At 38.5% G+C, this 18,633-nt stretch overlaps 1 protein-coding gene across 2 annotated transcripts in view; it reads right to left on the reverse strand.

The window, feature by feature from the left end:
- The window catches only part of PLA2G4A (phospholipase A2 group IVA), a 162,507-nt gene that overhangs the window by 52,804 nt on the left and 91,070 nt on the right, over positions 1–18,633 (reverse strand). For both annotated transcript variants that reach the window (XM_049634056.1, XM_049634055.1), the window contains one exon: positions 5,852–5,988. In XM_049634056.1, the coding sequence (XP_049490013.1) occupies positions 5,852–5,988 (137 nt within the window). The remainder of the gene's footprint in view (positions 1–5,851; positions 5,989–18,633) is intronic.

The following is an 18,633-nucleotide window of genomic DNA, read 5'->3' on the forward strand; positions in this document are numbered from 1 at the left end:
GGGCTTGAACTCACAGACTGGGAGATCATGACCTGAGCCAAAGTCGGACGTTTAACCGACTGAGCCACCCAGGCGCTCCTCCCACAAAAAAATTTTTTTAAATAAAAATCCTTGGGGCGCCTGGGTGGCTCAGTTGGTTAAGTGTCCAACTCTTAACTTCAGCTCAGGTCATGATCTCACAGTTTGTGGGATCAAGCCCCGTGTCAGGCTCTGCGCTGACAGGACAGAGCCTACTTGGGATTCTCTCTCTCCCTCTGCCCCTCCTGTGTGCACATGTGTACTTTCTCTCTCTCTCAAAATAACATAAACTTAATAATAAATAAATAAAAACAAATAAGAATTCTTAAAAGATCTTTATTACATAAATTGGATTCCTAAAATTCCCCCAAAACATGTGATAAAGATAAATAAAAAAGACTTACTCCAGACTCAAGCCTGGGATAATTACCAAATATCTATAAAAATACAGCTTAGAGTACTTGAGAGATACCAGGGTCTGTCTACTCCTGTAGTTATTCTAAGGTCTATCACATGACTCATAAAAATCAATAAATGTCTGGTTTTCTGGACCTCATCCTACTTTTCAATAATTGCGTGCATTGATGGAATGCATTGGTTTGTATTTAAGAACATAATAAAAATAGGAAAATAAAACATCTTTTGGTGCCTCTGACTGGTTGACTCTGGAACTATCCAGGATATGCTTCATTCTTTATGGGAACACTAAGAACTTCTTTACTGGTTTTATTAACAAGAATAATTTCTACCTCCATGGACAATTGGTTTGCCCTTAGCTTTTTAAAAATTATATTATGCAATTGGATTTTACATAGTTCGATTTTGCCTTGGACTTTAGAAGGCTTAAACTCAAGCCTGTGTTTCATGCTTTTCAGAGCTATAGGTTATAGAATGAATTTTTAATTGAATTTCTAGTTATATATTTACTTACCTTTTTTCACTTCTATCCTTATTGTATGCAACCCAGTTTTACTTTATAAGATACATTAAATCCTTTCCTTAATGAAGCAGGGTAAAAATAAAGAAAAGGACCAAACACTTAATGTCAGTAGAGAACAATTTAGCCTCAGAATAATCTTTTCAAAAGACAGATAAAAAGGAAATAATATGATCATTCTGCTGTTGGAAGTTGTCATTTCCAACTCCTCAGCAGAAAGATGTAATTACTCAAATCTGAAATAACATTATTTAAGACTTCCCTTCTCCATCTCTACTTAGCTGGTCTTTAAATGAATCAACTTATGATTCTAGTAAGTACCTTTGCCCCATGAATTGCCCCCAGCAAGATCTGAAGGCCCTTCCTTTCCTTTCCCTTCCCTTCCCTTCCCTTCCCTTCCCTTCCCTTCTCCTCAGTGTTAGCCATTGGCTCCAGATCAAGAAAGTCCTTCCTCTGGGGTTTGAGAATTGCTCAGAAGCTAGGACTTGTGCCACAGTTTCAGAGGTAGATTTTTTTAAATGGCCAAAAATTATACAGATGTCAGCCCAATTCTCTCTGTTCCATGTAGGAAGGTTGTAGTCCATTTCTTTTCTCTAAATGCTGAAGTAAACTCATTCACTTGAGGGAATTTTTCTCTCCCCCTTTCCCTCTCTGATTCTTTCCCTACTATGAAGCACTTGGTTTGAGGATACAAGCCCTAGCTAAAGACAAAAAGACCTAGATACCTCAGCCTTTGGCACTGGGTTAATGTTCTCTGCTTGTTCAGCATTTATTTTTTAGAATTCATGAGTGTGAACTGGACAGACTTTTCATGATGTCATCATGGTGACATGCAAGACCTGAGTTTTAGCTTTGGTGATGCTAAAGATGGAGGGGTAGGCAATGGCCAGTTTTCCTTAAATAGCTGTCTTTGTTTCCTTGGTTGCACCAAGGCAGGATTCACTGTTACTAGTGTCTGTGGACATGCTACCATCTAAAGCACACAAACATCACCCCAATTTGCAACTCTATAGTTAAGTCTTAATTTTCATCTCTTTACTAATACGTGATTCCCAATTATACCAATCAAATTTCTGAAACTAAGTGACTTAGACATAGCAGGGCCTTTACAAATAGTTAATTAATGAATGGAAGGATCCTCAACTTATTTCTCTATAAATCTGAAGATATCAGCCTCTAATTTTTCAACATATTTATATGATGGAACACATCATTCTCTCCATACGAATGCATTTTAGGCTAAGTGTGAAATTCTAATACTTAAATCATGTCAAAACTGCACAAGGAATTCTCAGTGCAGTTTCTTCCTCCAGATCGCCCGGCCAATGTTTTAAAATATCAGTGCCTGGCCTCCAAGGACTTGCCAAATCAGAATCCTTAGGGGTAAACATATAGAATTTCTATGCCTAAAAAAGTGTCAAAAGCAAGTCTCAAAAGCAACTAAAATTCGGAATGGCTTGAGAAGACCCTTGACATTTGTGGAGCAAATAGCCTGAAACCCTAAAGAAATCTCTAGATTAATTTTCCCCTCAAAAGGCAGTTACTTATGCAAATCTTCATTTAGTCATTCGGTGTGTGATAAACTGGAGAGATTCATTAAGCGAACAAGCCAAGCACAGTCACCACCCCAAACAACATATTTTTCTCTAACTTACACCTTGATCTTTTAGACTATCACCTCTTATCTGGCAACGTCTCCTAAAATTGTTTCATTGTTCAATGCTGCAGGAAGTCTTCAGACTCCTGAACTGAAAGTTCTCCTTCTTGAATTCCGTTTGGGTCACTTTAATGGACTGAGCCCCACTGCTATCATTGCAGAGCTACTCTGATTTGTCTTTAGATGGCAAGGTCATACAAGCGTGGCAGTCAAGAGCCCACAGCCCCTTATGATTCTGCAGATGAAGCTGTACTGGGGAAGAGAGTTGTGCCAACTGGTTGGCTAACATTTATATGTAATGAATAGCACAGTATCATCCCAAAATAATTTCAGAAATAATTACCATAAGGGTAGTAGCAATTACAAGGGAAGCCTTTGTCCTACATAAAATTCTCTTTTGTGATCACAGAAACCTTTTTGGGAGGTCCAGGGCTTCTCCAAATATTTCCGTATTACCTCATTTGTGCCAAGTAATGGTCATGTGTCAGCAGAATATAAAAACTTACACAAGAGTGTAATTTGTTTATCCAAGTCTTTCCGAATTCCTTCCTTTGAACTTTTTACCTTCTTGCCTATACTGTTCAAGAGAAAATGAACATGCATCATCCTGACCACCTTTTCTTCTGTTCAGGAAGTATCTCTTCTCTCCACAATGAACAGCTTTCACTTGTGCTTCTTCTCTTGTCCCGTCCTGTCTCTGTCTGAATCTTTTTCTATCCACGAACCACCTATTTCTTTACCTTCCATCTATCCTTTTACATTATTTCCTTTACTTCAGACTTCTACAAAAATATCCAAGTCCCTGAAATTCTGAAAATAAAACAAAACCAAAACCCTTCCCCAAGTTCCTATATTCCCCTTCTTGAAATACAGCACCTGAAAGGTTTACCTCCCCACCTTTCTTCATCTTCTATTCACTTCTTACTTGCAATTTCAAGATCAAGAGTTTTCTTTATTTCCTTTAGTGATTTTTGCTAAAACCACTAAAGATTTCCAAACCCAGTTCTAAGCTAAGCTTCTCACACATGTTTCACTCTATTAAAAGACCCACTACTTCTTGAAGTACTCTCCACCCTTGACCTCTGGGTCGTTTTTTACGTGATGCTCTTCTCTGACAGCTACTTTGCATTGTCCATTAGGGATTTCCTTCTCTTTTTGGTCCATTAGCTTTTGGGGTGTTCTAGAGTCCCATGAACTAAATTATTGGTAGTAATAGCTGAAGTGGTAGAAATTGGTGAAATTACCAAGGGGGGGGTGTAGATATAACAGAACAAAAAGGAGGTCTCCTCACATTAAGGAGAAAAGCAGTGAAAGTAGTAAAGACAGTATGGAGGGCAGAGCAATAAGAGAGGAGGAAATAAAAACTAAAAGGCATAGTAAGAGGGATTTGTAAGAGGGACAGCTAATGTGTGAAATGTCCCAACTGCCAACCTCATCCTCCCTGGCTCCCCCAAAAAGTCAAGGAGGAAAAGAATTTCAAGACACCATTATATTTGAAAGTTAGGTGCTTTCAGGTGAAAATCAATTGTAAGGATTTTAGGAGTGAGTGTCCCTTTAAGGAAATAGAATAAATTAGTGAAGGCTAATCTTGAGGAATTTAGACAATTTTTTGTATATAGAAATTTTTGTATATAGAAACACATGGCCTGTAAATGTTTAAATGATTGGCCTGTAACATTTGAAATTCTAATTACATTTTGCAGGACTTGTTTTTCGAATCCCGACAGAATATAAGATGTTGCCCAAAGTTGCCCCAAATCCAGAACCAACTCAATGACTGCAGCTCTAATTAAGCCTAAACATGCATTATTATGCCCTCAAATCAGCACCCCAAATCATACCTGCTCTGTCTTTACTAGCTGAGTCTAAGAAAGTAAGCTTCCTGTAATGTATCAGTCAGGGACGGACCACAGGGATCTAACAAATATTGAATTCAGAGAAAGAAAGCCATTCAAAGAGTAATAACAAAATGCTTGGGTAGGCGAATTAATCTAAGGGTCCAAGTTTTTCCATCATATTACTCATTAAACAGGCAGGTGCCTGTTCTTTCCTTCAAGGGAAAGAATAATGATGGGCTACACCCTTTTTTCAAAAGAGATAAATCATTTTGAGGGTACATACAAAGAAGGTGGCAACCATAATTCTAAGTTTTTGTTTCTTAGCTAAAGAATCTGATTCAAAATGTTTAAGAAACTATAGACTCTTTATAGGTGAATCTCTATGTAGAATCTATACCTGTCCAATAGAAGGTTATGGTTTAATTCAAAGAATGCTAGAACAGAGGATCAAAAGCCTGACTTTACATGCTGGTTCAAATCACTTGGCTTCTGAGTCAAATTTTCTTTAGTTGAAAAATGAAAAAACTCAGATCCATCTCACAGGATGAGAAGGTACAGAAATTTTAGAGTGCTAGACATATTTAGTATAGTATTATAATAGATGAACTTTACTATGGCTGCATGATTAAAAAGCCTTGTAAATCAAAGTCAGACATTTTGTAATAAGGTGACACTCATAGTTGAGACATCTGGGGAAGAACTAATATTTGATTTTCAATGTGCTTCTATGAGTTAGGCAAACCAAAAAGTACACAGTAGAGTCTTTGAACATGTTTTATACACGTTTGTGAAAAGTCAAATCTACAGTGCACAAATATTATACATGCAGATGTTTTATGTTTCTATCCAGATTTAGCTGCGCTTAAATACATTTAAAGGATTAATTTCACAATTATATGCAAATCAGTGAAACTTATTGCATTTCTGCATTCAAAAGTTGTTTTTCTTCTTTTATATACTAAGGTATCTTGCATTTCATTCTATTTGCCCTAGAGAAGAAAGTGAATACCCAGTGAATCATGGAGACTTAGACATGATTGCTGAAAGATTACAAATCAGAAAATTATAGGAAGATTAAATTAATTACGGGTGGAGTATGTTATTCCACCTCTGTGATATTTATATAGAATTTCAATTGATCTATTTTTAAATTTTACATTTAACTGCATTTTAAGTTACAAACAGGCTTAAAGGGAGTAAATTTATGACAAGAGTCATCATTATGTATGAATTTGCCGTAAAAAACGTTTTTAAGAAGCAAATTATTCAATGAAGCTGCAATACTTCAGTAACATGAAGTTAAGGTTAATTTTCTAAATCTTCTTTTCTTTTCTAAGGTTTGAGGTAGATAAATGCAAAACATTTAGCATGATATAACTAAGATTTAAAATGCATACTAACCATGTGGAGCCAGAAAGGCCAGCAACGTAAGTAGCACAGTCCAAAATTCCTGATTCATATAGTGCCTTCATCACACCGGAGAATCCGACCATGGCTCGGAACCCTCCACCTGAGCCCAGTATGGCCACCACAGGCACCTGGGATGATGAAACAAAGAGATCATTTATGAAGCCATAAAATACATTTCTGTTTTGTTTCAACTTTTATGTTATATGTTTTACATTTGGTAATCAGGAATTGTAAATTCCATCATACCTTAATAATAACTAATTTTTAAAAAGGAAAATGTTTCATATAAGACAATCAAGAATTAATGTCTCTTAGAAGGCAGACATTGCTAAAACACCAACTAACTCTATTTAAAAATAACAACCATAACTCCCTATATTTACTTGACCCTTTGCAGTTTTTGGCTTGCTTTCGGGTGCATTTTTTTTATCCTCTCAAAAATCCTGCAAGGTGAACAAAAAAGTCTTTGCTTATTCTGCAGATGGAAGTTCTACAATGGTGATATTACTTGCATAAGGCCTATTAACTGGTGACTTCTAGTTAAGTAAGCACTGTGCCCTCTTGGCGCATAATTCTTACTACTCCTTTATGCTGACTCATTTCAAAATACATGCTATTATTCAAGCAATTAAAAAAGAATGTGACAAGACCTAAAAAATTTATTTACTCTTTATTAGATAAATCTCATTGAGCGGTCTCTATCTTTCAGTCATCACAGGTGGATCCGGGGAATATAGTTTATTTAAGTGAGGCAGAAACATAATAATAATTATGACAATAGTACGAATAGGGACAGATGATATCTGTTGAGCAATTACTATCTGATAGGAACTGTTCTAAGTATTTCATAGAAATTATCTCATTTGATTACCACAAAATCCACATGAAGATTTTACAGGTGTATAGGATTTTATGCTCTTTTATAGGTGAGCAACCAAGGTACTTGGAAGCAAGACCTCGAAAACTTGTTCTGGGTCATGCAACTAATAAATTGCAGTCAGGAGTCAAACCCCAGGTTCCTACATTGGGGTTCATGCTAACATGCCTTACTAAAATAAAGCGCTACAGGTTGGGAGTACGTGAGGTCCAGAAGGTGTGGTGAATTCCAATCAGAGAAACTGAAATGGTAGAGAGAGCTTCATAAATAAAAAAAGAAACCGGTTCTTAATTTTAGAGATGCAGTTATTCAATAGGGAGGGACGAGGGCAGGGAAGGAGGCCGGTCTGGAAACGGAAGCAGCATGAGTCAACCAAGAGTCTTTCCAGTAGAGAAGCAAAGGCTGTCTGCAACATGACTAAAACACGAGTGTTTGTTTGGAGAGGGAGAGACTGTCATTTTCTTTGTGGTCCTCAACCATTATTGCTTAAGAGAGCTGGTGGTTTCTCTCTCTACTCTAGGGAACAGCTCTTAAAGTGTACACAGCTCTCAGGGTGTCCACAAGGTCAAAACTATTTTCATGATAGCAGTAAGAGGTCATTTGCCTTTTTTTGTTCTCATTACTTCACGAGGGTGTGATGGAGTTTTTCAAGAAATTACAGGATGTGTGATATAGCAACAGATTGGATTCAAAAGCAGATAAGAGAATCCAGCTGTTTTCTGTTAAGTCAAACAACAAAGATAATTGTAAAAATGGATCTCATTTTTTTTTGGTTCTTGAAAATTTGATTATTTTCATAAAATGTTATTTATATTAATATGACATCAACATATTTAAAATTTTTAAATGTTTTTATTTACTTTTGAGAGAGACAGAGACAGAATGTGAGTGGGTTAGGGGCAGAGAGAGAGGGAGACACGGAATCTGAAGCAGGCTCCAGGCTCTGAGCTGTCAGCACAAAGCCCGACGCGGGGCTCGAACTCACAAGCTGTGAGATCATGACCTGAGCTGAAGTCGGACACTCAACTGACTGAGCCACCCAGGTGCCCCAACATCAACATATTTAAAATAAATACATATTTTAATAAGTTTTCTCAGTTTCAGTTTTTAATATGGTAAATATCCATAGAGATAACTCACATAAATAAAATATTTTAGAAGTTTATGGTATTTTTTAAGAGTATAATGGATTTCTGAGACCAAAATGGTTAATAACAACTGCTTAAGACTATCAGGCACATGGTAAGTACAATCCAACATCTTCCAGTAAAATTCAGAGTCTGTTGAGGACAAGACAGTGGGAAGAACAGACAAAGCCATAGGGAGTGGATGGAGGGAAATATTTACTGGACAGACAGAGGATGATGTGGAGGCATTGTGAGATTGCCAGGGAGAAGAGGTGTCTTTTGTTTGACATTGTTTCTCAGTGATAACAATTATCAAAGGAGAAGTTAGAGACAGAAGACTGAGCAGTTCATGGAGCAAAGATATTAGATCATGGAGCAATTCAAGGCTTTAGAAGAAGCAAAGTGAAGAAACAATCCCCCATGGGAAGCAGAGCAGAACCTGAACTGTGCGGGGATGCTCTGACTGGAGTTAAATAAAAATTTCCTACTGTTATCAGGTTTTCCTTTCTACATATGTGACAAAGTCTCATTTGCAAAATCAATGTCCAAATCATGGAGCGCATGTGCAGAGATGAGCTCAAGTATTTTCGGCAGTTCCATCTTATCTGTAACAGTCATGGTATCCTCTTCTTCTGAGGTGCAAATGGCAAACAATTCCTCCTTTCTTCTACCCCCTAAAGCGAAGCTTGTGAGGAGAGAAACAGAATCAAGGTACATTTACAAGGAGAAGCTGGTGACTGATCTGACGTTAGGCACAAAAGAGGAAGGAGTGTGGTCAGACTGTTAGGGTTTCTAGCTTTGCTCCCAGCAGATGATGTGGCCATTGCCCAGGAGAAGAACCCCCGGGGCAAGGGGCCAGCTGCAGGGGAAATACTGCACTCAATCTCAGAAATGCAAAATACACAACACGGATGCATTGTGTTCCAATCACTTGGATTCTGATCCTTGGGTATTCATTGACCAATGTGATATATATATATATATATTATATATATATATATAATATATATATATAATATATATATATGGAACTATTATTTTAGAACTAGAAGAACCAAAAGTCTATCAAACTCTTATATATGGAAAGGGAAGTCTTAGCGGAGATAGGACGGTGAAGAGCCCGACACCTAGGACTAATTTCCTCATCCAAGGCTTTGTCTAATACCAAGTGGTCCCAACATGGAAGACCCTAGGCATCCTAATTAGATGCAGTTTGGGGACCTCACTGATGAAAACGCATTCCACCGGCACAATGGAGCAATTTAAATGGCTTTGAACCTGTGTATATTTAGATACACAGAATGTTCTCAAACACAAATGTTTAAGTTGTCAATAAAGTAAAACACATAAGCTCTTAAAAACTGATCTGGAGGGGAAGGAAAGCTAAGATAGAAAACAGAAGTGGTTTATAAAGTGGGTGAGTGGAGCACAGTACAGTGTAGTTGTAAACAGGCCAGCTAAGAAGTTAGAAGGAGGAGGGATTTGAATTAGGCCTTGAGAGAGGAATTGAGTTTATAGGCAATGTAGTAATAATAGTGAACATTTATTGTTGCCATGTGCCAAGCACTGAGCCTAAGATCAGGCCAAGATCGTCACTCTCTCTCTCAAAAAACAAATAAACATGTTATTTTTAATAATAACATTAAACCTATACAAATCAGATAGTTTAGAGAAAGAAAACCCTTAGTAACGGAGTACACTGTTCAACACAGAACATACAACCTGTATTGTTGTTTGGAGTCAGATTTAATAAGAAAAGTTGGAAAATTGAACATGAGACCTTCTCCAATCCCCAGCTGCCCTTCTTCCTAAGCCAGTAGCCCAGCATAATTTATGGATGCCTATTTTATATTGTTAGGAATTTTCTGGAAACAGCCACTTGCTCTGGAATTCGTTGTTGTATAACCCATTGTTTTCATTATTGCTTTATAGTAAGTTCTTAAAGAGAGTTTTCACATAAGATTTTTAAGTCTGATATCTGAGCTGCTATCAGGTAAAAAAATGTCAGATGTTTGCACATAAAAATTGAATAATCACATGATGGAAAGACTATGAAGATTATAATTACCATCCTCATTTATTACATATGAATTAATCTGTTTTTATGTCTATCATTTAATTTTCATAACTCTATGAGATATATATTTTCACCTACATTTTAAAGATAAAGTAATTGAAACACAAAGAAGTTCATTTTTCCATTATCATAAAGCTAGGAAGTAATGTCCTGTGGATTCAAAGCTGGATCTGTCAGACTCGAAAGCTTTTAATTCACTATGCTCCACTGTCTCTGAAAGCTTTCCTTACAACTAGCTTTGTGACCCGAGGCAAAGAAAATCCTCTTTGAACTCTGTTTACTTCTATGTAGAAATATTGGGTACAATGAACAACCTTGAGGCTTCTTGCTATTAGTAACACTCTAGATTCTATAACTACTACAGAATATGAATTATAAAACTATAAAAGCACAGGATAGGGGTGCCTGGATGGCCCAGTCGGTTAAGCATCTGACTCTTGATTTCAGGTCAGGTCATGATTTCAAGGTTCGTGAGATTGACTTTCTCATCAGGCTCCATGCCAACAACACAGAGGCTGCTTGGGATTCTCATTCTCCCTCTCTCTCTGCCTCTCCCTCACTCACACATACTCTCTCTCTCTCTCTCTCTCTCTCTCTCTCAAAATAAACTTAAAAACAACCTATAAAAGTATAAATTTTTATTAACTACAAAAACGGGAGATTAAACTTATCAAGAAAATACTGTGTACCTGGTATGAGCTTGGGTACTTTCATTCAATGTGTTTCATTTAATCTTCCCAGGCCTCTAAAGGAGATCAGCATTATTTCCATTTTTCAGATGAAGAGCAATTCAGTGCACATAAATACCTTGTCCACATACAGACAGCTGTTAGGTCATAGAACCATGGTGTGAACAAAGGTGTCACTGACATGATAATTCTTTCCCTTTCCTTTCACTGACTGTTCAGAAAGACAGGGTAATCTTTATTGAAAAAAACCATTTGATATTTAGCTAATTTATATTTCAGATTCATGTGTCACTTCAGATGATATCAGCACAACTTTACCTAACAAATGAAGGCTAACTTTTGATGTTTTAAATGTCTTGGTCATTCCAAAATAGCTTCAAAGAAAGCTGGAGAGTTATGAGATGCAGCTGTTAGACCTGGCTCAAAGTCTAAACGATTTAAAATAAAGGTTATTGAAAGTTTTGGGATTATATTTAGACCTTATAGCATCAGAATTTGTGCATAAATGATATCAATGAATATTTCTCATACTTCTCTCATATGATTACAGGAAATGAATTTTCACTTACCAAATATCCTGTGGTTTTGATTAAATTATTGTAATGCAGGGGCATATGGATATTATTAATTTCCTCCCTTGCAAAAGAAAACTCTAAAATGCTTAAGGATTTTTTTTTACATTTTCATAAATTTTTATGGTCTGAAAATTATACAGAGACTTTTTGCTTCCTTGGCTCCCCTATTAGTCAGGGTTCTCCAGAGACACAGAATCAACAAGATGTATCTATATATCTACCTCTCTAGAAAGAGATTTGTTATATAGAATTGGCTCATGAAATTAGGATGAATGGCAAGTCCAAATCTGCACTATGGGCCAGCAGACTCCAGAACCAGGGGAGTCAATAATACAGTTCTAGAGGTGCCTGGGTCACTCAGTTGGTTAAGCATCCAACTTCAGCTCAGGTCATGATCTCACAGTTTGTGGGTTCGAGCCCTGTGTCAGGCTTTGTGCTGACAGCTCACAGCCCAGAACCTGCTTCAGATTCTGTGTCTCCCTCTCTCTCTCTCTCTCTCTCTCTCTGCCCCTCCTCGACTCACTCTCTGTTTCTCTCTCAAAAATAAAATAAACATTAAAAAAATTTTAAAAAATACAGTTCTAGTCTGAAGTCTGGCAGGCGGAGACCCAGGAGAGCCAAGAGTGCAGATGAAGAGAAAGGCAGTCTGTTGGAGAATTCCCTCTTGCTCAGGGAGGCTGATCTTTTTGTTCTATTCAGGCCTACAAATGATTGTACACCCCCTCTCCCCCCACATTACCCATGGCAATTTATGTACTGAAAATTCACTGATCTGAATGTTAATCTCACCTAAAATCACCCTCCAAGTTGACACATGAATTTAACCATCATAGCCCCATTTCATGTTTTAAAGAGGTAAAAGTATATAACCACCTCTGTGCCATAACTATCAAGTATTAAAAATAATGCTCAAAAATTATGAAAAACACAAAGAGAAAATTTTTTTCCTTGGTAAATTATTCATTTAACAAACATTTTTCACTTGTTATTGGGAAAAAGGTGTTTTTAATACATAACTCTACTGATATTAGATAAAAATATACTTCATTATATTTAGTAAAATATAGACTTAAAATATTTTACTTATAGTACCTTTTAATACACCTAGTCCAGTTCATTAAATGCATTTTTTAATTTCTAAGATGGCTTATTATTTTATTGACTAGTATGAAAGAGGACTACAAATCAAAAAAGTTAAGAAGCGTTAGAATTACTTACGCCAGTTCCTCACTAGTAGTATCAAAGACAGATGGTTATAATCATTTAGATTGTTATGTGTCTGGGTTTCATTTTTGTTAGTAATTATCACTTACAAATTATCCCTTTTTCTTTTTTCACTGACAAAATCAGGCAAATAAAAAGGGAAACAAAAGCAAAAATGAACTATTGGGACCTGATTAAGATACAAAGCTTCTGCACAGTGAAGGAAACCATCAACAAAATTAAAAGGCAACTGATGGAATGGGAAAAGATATTGGCAATGAATCTGATAAAGGCTTAGTATCCAAAACCTATAAAGAACTTAACAAATTCAATACCCAAAAAAAACAAATAATCCAGTGAAGAAATGGGGAAAAGACATGAAGAGACACTTTTCCAAAGAAGACATCCAGATGGCAGGGTTGATGCCTGGTGGCTCATTCAGTTAAGTGTCTGACTTTGGCTCAGGTCATAATCTCGCTGTCCTTGAGTTCAAGCTCTGTGTTGGGCTCTATGCTGACAGCTCAGAGCCTAGAGCCTGTTTTGGATTCTGTGTCTCCCTCTCTCTCTGTCTCTCCCCTGTTCATACTCTCATTCTCTCTCTCTCTCTCAAAAATAAATAAACACTAAAGTAAAACAAGAGGGGCGCCTGGGTGGCTCAGTTGGTTGAACATTGACTTTGGCCCAGGTCATGATCTCGCAGTTTGTGAATTCAAGCCTTGCATTGGGTTCTGTGCTGACAGCTCAGAGCCTGGAGCCTGCTTCGGATTCTGTGTCTCCCTCTCTCTCTGCTCCTTTCCCACTCATGTCCTGTCTCTGTCTCTCAAAAATAAATAAACGTTAAAAAAAAAATTTAAAAAAAGAAGACATCCAGATAACTAACAGACACATGAAAAGATGCTCAACATCATTCATCATCAGGGAAATACAAATCAAAACCACAATGAAATGCCACCTCACACCTGGAGGAATGGCTAACATTAACAACTCAGGAAACAACAGATGTTGACGATGCAGAGAAAGGGGAACACCTCTGCACTGCTCGTGGGAATGCAAACTGGTGCAGCCACTCTGGAAAACAGTATGGAGGTTCCTCAAAAAACTAAAAATAGAACTACCCTACGACCCAGCAATTGCACTACTAGGCATTTATCCAAGGGATACAGACATGCTGTTTTGAAGGGACACATGCACCCCCATGTTTATAGCAGCACTATCAACAATAGCCAAATTATGGAAAGAGCCCAAATGTCCACTGACTGATGAATGGATAAAGAAGATGTGGTGTGTGTGTATATATATATACATATATATATATATATATATACATATATACATATATTGGAATATTGCTCAGTGATCAAAAAGAATGAAATCTTGCCATTTGCAACAATGTGGATGGAATTAGAATGTATTATGCTAAGTCAGAGAAAGACAAGTATCATATGATTTCATTCATATGTGGACTTTAAGAAACAAAGCATAGGGGAAGGGATGAAAAAATAAGGTTAAAAACAGAAGGAGGCAAACCATGAGAGACTCTTGAATACAGAGAACAAACTGAGGGCTGCTGGTAGGGTGTTGGGTGGGGGGGGTGGGATGAATGGGTGGTGGTCATTAAGGAGGGCACTTGCTGGGATGAGCACTGGGTGTTATATGTAAGTGATAAATCACTGAATTCTACTCCTGAAACCATTATTACACAAAATGTTACTAACTTGGATTTAAATTTAAAAAAATCAGGCAAATAAAGAATGAATGTCACAAATTCCACATTATTGAAATTTATTTCTGATTATTTATTTCTATGCCCTCTAATTTGCCCCCAATTATCTCTATGTTCTTGCCAGTTTGAAGAGAAATCTGGTATGAATATAAAATCAGAACCCTTTCTTCCTCTACTTTTACTGAAAGTCAATTTTCCACAGTGCCAACCACCTCCAAACCCTCTGCCCCACAAAGCAGAGTCAAAGCACTTGAACATGCATTCCAGGAGGTAGCCAGGTCCTGGTTTTACGATCTTCAACTGACCAGTCCAATTTATAAAAGGTGCCAGAGAAGCTCTATTGAAAATTAGAGAGCCAACCCTGTAAATGTAAAGGAGGACAGAAAATGTAGCATTGATTTTTTTAAAGACTGATTATCTCCATATTAAAACTGTTAGGTTTTACACTGCTAGTTTGTACATCCTAGGTTGTTGCTGTTGTTGTTATTATTATCATTATTATTATTTATCATTTGGATTAGAGTATAGAAGCAAAGTTGACAATTATCGAGTCTGATTAACCAGTGCATCCTCACAGTATTAGCAATGGTAGGAGCAGACATGGCTGCCCGGACTTGTGTAAATGGTAATCCCTGCAGTGTGCCTTGCCTCCCCACCACCCTGTGCCCAGTACCAGCCCTCCCAAGGTGCTGCCCAGTCCATTTCTGGTCAGAAACTTAGGCAACATCTTTGTACACAAAGAGAAGGAGCTCACTGGCTTGGTTTGCTTCATGAAACATACAAAAAATAGTGTATATGATCTCGTTTCAACGTATTTACATTTTTTCCCCAGCACAGCCATAATTTCACATGTAAAATTTAAAAAGTGAGTTTACGTTAAATTAAAATATATTATTGTTACTAGCATTTTGTTTTCATCGGGCCGCTGGCCCTTCAAGCCCAGTAAGCTTCCTCACATAATGCCTGATTTATAAAACAAATCACTGAAACCTGCAGCAAATCCAGCACCTGTCCCCATTGGCCTCCTCCTTCCTTGCTCCTGACACATGTGTTCTTACGTGCCTCCCCTGAGCCTGTCTCCCCGAGAGCTCTGTGGTCTGCAGGAGTCACCTGCCTCATAGTGGACAACCCTCCTGAGTGCAGTCTGGGCCGCTTGGACATCTACTTTCTAGACCAACTTCCAGGTCTCTTATCCCTTTGGCTGTTCACATCCCACCACTACCTCAGAGGAGAAAAACTCCAACTCCACCTTGTGAGTCCTCGGAAGCTCACACCCGCTCAGTGCTCCTTTCTGGCCTCTACCCTTGGGACTTTCACACTGTCTTCCCTGTGATACTTGCATTCTGGGAGGGGAATAGGAATTGAGAGTACAAAGTGCTGTTGTCACCAGGAAGGGAGGGAGCAAGAGGAAGAATGTTCTAGATGACAGAAACAACACAAATGAATAAAAATTCTTATTGACTACTCAAGGTTGACTTCTATTACCTCCCTCAGAAACGGTTTTGCTTTGCTTCGTTCTCTGTCACCAAATGGACTCTTTTCTCTAGTCTTTCACTTCCTTTATAGGACAAACTTAAGTAAGAATAGCACTCACAGAATATATTACTCAAGGTCCATTTTGATTTTCATCAAAAGATATTTGTTTAAATTGAAAGTATCTCTTGGGGCGCCTGGGTGGCTCAGTCGGTTAAGTGTCCGACTTCGGCTCAGGTCACGATCTTGCGGTCCATGAGTTAGAGCCCCGCGTTGGGCTCTGCGCTGACAGCTCAGAGCCTGGAGCCTGTTTCAGATTCTGTGTCGCCCTCTCTCTCTGACCCTCCCCCATTCATGCTCTGTCTCTCTCTGTCTCAAAAATAAATAAATGTTAAAAAAAAATTAAAAAAAAATAAATAAATTGAAAGTATCTCATAAATTGTGCCTTGGGACGAAACACTTTCTCTTTATTCTCTGATGCAGGTGAAAGTAAAATTACTTTCTCTTGCTTTCCCACTATTATAGTTCCAGACTCTAGTCCCCTAACCAGCTTTGCTTTGTTATGGTCAGTTACTAGGGAACATAAAAACTAGTGAGTAGCATTTCCCTTCACAGAAGCCTATAATCTGGGAACTTCATCTGACCAAGAAGTATTTTCAGACCAGAAAATTCATAAGAATGGCCTCTGAACGATCCAACTATGCCAAAAATCCCCACGTACAGAGGCTTGCAGGTCTTAGTCATAGGAAAGATCTCAGGCCTTTATTCATAAAGAAATCACACTAGTCAGAGACACTGTTCTAACAACAAGCCTGCTTATCAGATTTGAATTCCACAACAGCAAAGTTGAAAGAGAAAGGAGTGGTTTGAAGAAATTACCTCAAGGGAACACATAAGGCATGGAGAGATGGCAGCTGATTGGAAAGGAGACAGACCTGAGAACACTCAAATCCATTCAGTCAGGACGAGGAATGACCTGTCACTTTAGAAAGACTTCCATCTAAATGATTAAAATCAATACATTTCAAAAATTTTTTTTTAATTATTGAGAACACATTTTTTTAAAGTCTTAGTATTTAAGAGAATAAACTCCTGAGTTATTAGATGCCTCGGCTCTTTGACTAACTCATTGTCCAGATGGAAAAGCTCAGATTTTATTAAATTTGACAATTATTGCCCTCGGGTGTTATGCAACAGAAGAGCCACACTCAGGTACAATACTATTTTCTTGAGCAACTACTACATGCTCTTACACATTGTGCTGGAGGCTTATAAGCAGTAGTACTCATCCTGTGACCTAATAAGAGCCCCAGGCTCCATTTTACAGGTGAAGCACAGAAGTGAAGGACCGTGCCCAAGTTTATGCTGCTCTAATTTATTTGACATTTCAATTTGACGCTGAAGTCCTAAACTGGATGCTGTCTGTTGAACACTTGGAATAAGACAAGCACAGTCTCTGCCTTGAGAATTAAGAACTGAGTAGAAAGTGAAGTCTTATCAGAGAGCAAGGGAATTGGGAACTTAAGACACCCTTCTCACCAAGGAGTAACATAAAAATAGGAAAGGGACGCCTGGATGGCTCAGTTGGTTAAGCATCTGACTTCAGCTCAGGTCATGATCTTATGGTTCATGAGTTCCAGCCCCGTGTCGGGCTCACTGCTGTCAGTGCAGAACGTGCTTCGAATCCTCTATCTTCCCACCCTCTCTGCCCCACCCCTGCTCATGCTCCTTCTCTCTCAAAGATGAAGAAAATTTTTTTAAAAAACAGGAAAACATTACTTGTGGGGATGGGTGGTTCTGAATATATCTAATCTAATTATTCTGGACAAGAGAAAACAACTCTAGACCGAACCGAAACAACTACAATAATTCCAGGAACGACTTCCAAAAACACGGATTTAATATTTTTGAAGAAAATTCCACGGAACACAGAATTACTTTATTCTCCATCCCTTGCAGAAAAGCCAATTAGTATGAATATGAGGCCAAGTTTCATTTTCCCAGGAACACTCCTTTTTCCACAAAAAGAGGACTGCCTAGGGGCAGAGAGAGGGGGACAGAGGATCTGAAGCGAACTCTGTGCTGACAGCAGAGAGCCCAATGCAGGGCTTGAATTCCTGACCTGTGAGATCATGACCCGAGCCAAAGTCAGACGCTCGACCAACTGAGCTAGGCACCCCGCCCCCGCACACATACGTTTCTAATTGAACAGTTCAAGCTGGGATCTTTTCCTCCAAACCTTCTCCTCCACCTGCGTCTCCTGCCTCACGACCTGATTCTGTGTTCCTGGGTTCAGAGTCTCTGATCCCTCCCTCTAGCTACTTCATCGCCTGGAGGCAGTGCGAAGCTACCTCCTGAATCTGTGCCCTGACTCCCACAACGCAAGACTTACTGAGGGTCTACCGTGTGCTAAGGAGCCTTTGCCAGGTGCTGGGAATATGAAGGTTAAATAACACAGCCACTGCCCTGGTCTTCATGTAACTTATATTCCACTGGAGAGAACAGACATTAAACGAATATCTGTACAAGTATTTTTTAAGTATACGTGTTGTAAATGCTAAAAAGATAATGTGCATATATTTGTGCCATTAATATAGAGAATATAACTGAGATCTAACAGATGTGGGGGGAAGGAGGGAGGAGCTGGTGAGGACAACAGCCTCAGAAGAAGCTAAGTATGTGGTGCTTAAAGTTGGGAGGGTCCTAGGTACCCCAAAAGGCGGTGGGGCGGGGACAGGGTGGCACAGGGAAGCACAGAGAGGAGAGAAGGGAAGCACACAGAGAGAGAAGAAACTGTGTGGAAAAGCACCACACGGGGAAAGGTTCTGAGGGGACATGGGACCAAGAGGCACCTAGTGAAGGAGTATGGTGAACTGGGGGTGAACTGGCAAAAATGGATGCTAGAAAGATGCCAAGAAGCCAATCCTAAGAGCAGGAAAAGTTTTTTAAGCTTGGGTTTGAGAGTGAACAGGACATGGGGGAGGGAGGACAGGCCTTAGAGGAACTACAGAAAATAGAGGTGTTGTGCT

The sequence above is a fragment of the Panthera uncia genome, chromosome F1, assembly GCF_023721935.1.
Source record: "Panthera uncia isolate 11264 chromosome F1, Puncia_PCG_1.0, whole genome shotgun sequence".
Taxonomy (NCBI): Eukaryota; Metazoa; Chordata; class Mammalia; order Carnivora; family Felidae; genus Panthera; species Panthera uncia.